Raw genomic sequence first — 4,408 nt, 5'->3', positions numbered from 1 at the left:
TGTTGTCACACGTTATAGAAGATCCTTCAAATACCATTGCATTGCAAAAATAAATAGGCGCTTTAAAAAAATACTACAGTACTGCAAACAAAGCCTCAAGCCAAGCATTGCCAAGTGCCAACTAATGAGAGTTACAAAGCATTAGAAACTTAAGACTAACAACACAATGCCAACACATAAGATAAGGATGAAAACAGCGGTATACTTACCTAACGTATCAAATGCCAATGAAATTACAAGAAATGATTTGTCCCATACATCACTGCAGCGTACATCTAGCAAGCCCTCCAGGATAGCACATATCTTCTCTATGACTGTGGGGTTAGATCTCACCCCTTGATGTCTAGCCTTAATCTGGTCGATCCCCTGAGACATCATGTTTTCATCAATGCAATTATCTATTAATCCTTTGAAAGTCTCCACCGCACAAAATCTAGCTTCTTCAAATTCACTTGCCAATATATCTGAGAAATAATTTGGAAGAGAGAGATTAATATGATTTGTAACTTGTAAGTAACACATAACAACCAAGGAATGCCAATAAACTTAGAAATGCCAAATTTATGAAAATCACCAACCTCCAAGTGAAGTAAACACTAGTGGGAGCTTTACAACAAATATGTGCTTATTCTGACTGTAAACTTTTCTAGTGCCAATATTTAGAAGCCGTGCGATTGAAGCGAGTTCATCTCCGGATTTTCTTTCAGTGGAGACTGACATCCCGAGAGAACACATGAGATCCAATAGCATATCAGGTTTAAGCTGCACAGTTGGGCTGTCACCAACAGCATGCAGATTCTCCAATATACTCTTTGTCACAATTGGTTGACGCAGACCCAACAGTGCTGTAAAATACTTTAAGATGGTATTGGAGGGCTTGGATGCCATGAGAGGAAGGCAGCACTTAAGAGCATCTAACATATGTATGACATCCTTAGCCCCCTTGGGTCCTTCTGCTGCTGAACCAGTGTTTGCATCATTGGATCCTCCAGCAAGCAGCAGAAGTCGTTCAAAACATCTTGCGATTCCGTCACTTGCCGGAACCAAAATAGCTTTTCTCTGAAAACTCAGGAGAATATCTCGCAAGCAAGAATGAGATTGATTTCTCACCTGCAGCCCATTAAAGTAAACCATGAATAATCTTCAACATGTTGATCAAACACTTGCATTTTGGACTGAGTACCGCGGAAATCATTGGCATAATCTTATACTAGATGTCCCGATAAGACTGTAAGCCACCAATTTTCAACTCAGAATTGATGGTAGTTTACCTTGGGCCGATCATCGGTGACGAGCCGTAGCACCACGGCGTAGAGCGGCTCCACCGCCTGCCAGCTGGACTTGTCTCCCGCGGATATCAAGTGCGCGAGGCACCTCACCCCGGCCCTCACGCCGGAGTCGGGCGTGGAGGGGAACTCGAGCACGCGCGCCACGTCGTCAGCGACCTCGCGGCCGCGGGAGCGCACCACGGCGGTCGGGAGCGCGGGGATCGCCGCGGAGAGGAACGCGAGGAGCGCGCCCGCGACGTGGCTGTCGGCGGCCGCGGGCCCCGCGCGCGCGAGCGGGTCCAGCGCGGCGGCCGCCGCCCCGTAGTAGGCGACGGTAGAGGCGGGGAGGCCGCTGTCCCTGACGGTCTGCGCCAAGGAGGCGGCGGTGGCGCAGAGGTGCTCGTCGTCCTCCCGCCGCGAGGCGCCGAGGCGGGCGAGGATGGCCGCGGCGAGGTCGGCCTCGCCGGAGAACAGGGAGAGGTCGGGGTCGTCGCCGGCCACCGAGCGGGGCGTCTGGGGGAGCTCCTCCATGTCGACGTCGGCCATGGTTGCGGTGGCGGGCGTGCGGCGGAGCGGCGCGCGCGGCCGAAGCTTTTAGGGGGAGGAGGCGCTAGGGTTTTGGGGAGGTTGGGGGAGACGGGCTGGCTCGTTTTGTTTCGTGGGGCGCGAATGTGGGTGGGCCTTTCGGGAGGTTTCAGTGGGCTGGATGCACATCAAATGGGGGATTTCATTTTGTGTGGGCTATGGGCTGGCCAGAGGGGAAATAAACCAGCCCGTAACACAACTACTAAAAAAACTTGCATTTGTCTTTTTTGTTCCAAAAAAACTACTTGAATTTTGCGTATCGGGCGTCCTACTGCTATTATTTTTCTTGTTCGAAAAGGAGGTTGAAACCCCCGACCTATGCAAACCGACTACTAAGCATGCACTCTCTTTTTAGGTATTTTTTTATCGTGCAACTAGTGATAATAAACTCTTCCGATTCTTGGGAATGAATCTTTGATTGGATGATTAGGGAGATGAGTGTACCTTGAACATGGTAGGGTCAAACCTCTGTGTGTTTTATTAAGACGGTATTATCTTTTAATAGGAGAAGATGTTATTGTAGATAGCGAGGTACAAGTGATGACTCTGCCAATCTTTGATCCATCCACAATAGGGGTCGTGTGGTGTGTTTGTGTGAATGTGTGTTTCGGCATTTTACTCGGTCTTTGTAGAAAAAACTCTAAGAGAGCGTATGACAACAACAATCATGTTTAACTATCTCCATGATGGCTTTATTAATTTAGCTTCTTGCGCCTTTTTTCTAAAACAATATCGATCTTCAACAAGAGCTCACCAATAGGAGCTCGTTCTCGGGTCATCGACAAGAACTATAGGGTTCGTCAAAAAGTGCCCTGGGAGCTCGGGTGTATGGGTCCCCAATAGGGATCGATTTTAAGGGACTAGTTTGTAAGGACATATGTGGAATTTCATGAATTCCAAAGCATAGAAAGAAAGTTTGAAACATATCGTTCACAAAATCATGGGTACAAGTGGTTGAATAAAAATGTGAGTAAAGTGACAACAAAGCATGTGTATTTCTTCGATAAATTTTGTGATCTTAAACTAACTGAAGTCACTGCAGGCATTTCACTAGCGACCCATGCCTCATCAGTCACTACAAAAGAATTTTGTGTCGATGATAGACACATGAAAACAAATCTAAGAGCATGTCCAACAACCCATGTAAAAACTCCCCGTAAAAGTAGTTTTACAGGATGACGACATCCATAAAATTTACGAGAAGTTGTTTGGTGAGGTATTTTCTTAGTTTCTATAAACATCGTCCCCTAATATCTATTTTTTCTGTTCCCCATTAAACTAGCATACAAATGACATACATTTTGCATTAAACAAGCATACAGATGACAGATTCATATCTATAGTATCACCATAATAATCTGAACAATGTTATATCAGGCACACATATGTGATAATAATTTTAAATCAACAATTTATGAAATTTGGTTTGAAATTGGAATTGAAATTCAAACATAACAAAATGGTACAAATCATTCGAAATAGAACATAATACGAAGAAGTTTATTGACCATGAAGCAGCCACAAATGCTCAACTAGATCATCACAAAGTTGTTCATGACTCGCATGGTTTTGAATATGTCGTTATGCTTAAATGGTGGTATTTAATTTTGTTCCCCTCATTTGCATAGCGATAGTTTGGTGGCTGCTCCCACTTGTCATCTACGATCATGTTAGGCCAACTCCACCGCGCGACCCTATCCTGTCCGCCCCCGTCCGTTTGGGGTAAATGGACAAACCAGACGGACCAGCGCGCGGGCGCAGACGGACTTTTGTCCGCTTTGTGTCCTCTTTCGACCCATCCCCGGCCCAAGTTTGCACCGGTTTTGGGGTGAAATGGACAGCGCGCGGACGGGCGGGGCGCGCGCGCTTGTCCTCCCCTGGCCCGCCTGTCGGTGGGAGAAACCAACCCCCCCGCCCTATTTGGCGTCATTTCCCCAAACCCTCCCGCATCCCTCCCGCCGCCCCCTCTATGCCTCGTCCATGGCCGACGCCCCGCCAAATTCCGACGGCCTAGCCGTCGACCCGCCCACAAAGGTGAAGAAGAAGGCGACCAAGGCGCCAAGAAGCCGCGATCGGAGTGCACGCCGGAGGAGATCGCCAAGTTGGACGCGGAATCGACGAAGAGGAGGGAACAGAGAGCGGTCGTCAAGGTCAATGCTGCCGCGGCCAAGTTCACCGCCTAACGCGATGCGATGGAGGTCGCGCAGCGCAAGGCCACGGTCGACGAGAAGGAGGACCTCGTCAACAAAGCGCACACCCTCCTCATGCTTGGCATGGGCCGTCCGTCCGGGTTTCCTGCAGCGGCCGTTGGCAGGGCGAGCACACACTCGTCGGTCGCCCGGCCTCCGCACTGCCAGTCGCGGACCGCGCCCATGTCGCCCGGCTTTCCTCCGCCAAGGCACGACGGCCAGACCCGTTTCTCGGGGTCGCCGGACATGGGCTTGTTCGTGCCGTCCACACCGCGCCCCGCGGCCGTCATCGACCTCAACGTCACGCCTGGGTCCAGCAGCGGCGGCCGGTCATCCGTCGAGATGCAAAGAAAGCAAGCACGGGCA

At 49.6% G+C, this 4,408-nt stretch overlaps 1 protein-coding gene across 1 annotated transcript in view; it reads right to left on the bottom strand.

Moving 5' to 3' along the window:
- The window catches only part of LOC119318159 (RRP12-like protein), a 7,658-nt gene extending 5,800 nt beyond the window's left edge, over positions 1-1,858 (bottom strand). Inside the window, exons 1-3 of the mRNA XM_037592680.1 lie at positions 1,272-1,858; positions 579-1,110; positions 210-464 (exon numbers count right to left, since the gene is read on the bottom strand). Coding sequence (XP_037448577.1) covers positions 210-464; positions 579-1,110; positions 1,272-1,814 — 1,330 coding nt within the window. The 5' untranslated portion in view covers positions 1,815-1,858. The remainder of the gene's footprint in view (positions 1-209; positions 465-578; positions 1,111-1,271) is intronic.
- Between the last annotated feature and the right edge of the window lie 2,550 nt (positions 1,859-4,408).

This window comes from Triticum dicoccoides, chromosome 6A (genome assembly GCF_002162155.2).
Source record: "Triticum dicoccoides isolate Atlit2015 ecotype Zavitan chromosome 6A, WEW_v2.0, whole genome shotgun sequence".
Taxonomy (NCBI): Eukaryota; Viridiplantae; Streptophyta; class Magnoliopsida; order Poales; family Poaceae; genus Triticum; species Triticum dicoccoides.
Note: the sequence above shows the minus strand (reverse complement) of the source record. Positions and strands in the feature narration are given on the sequence as shown.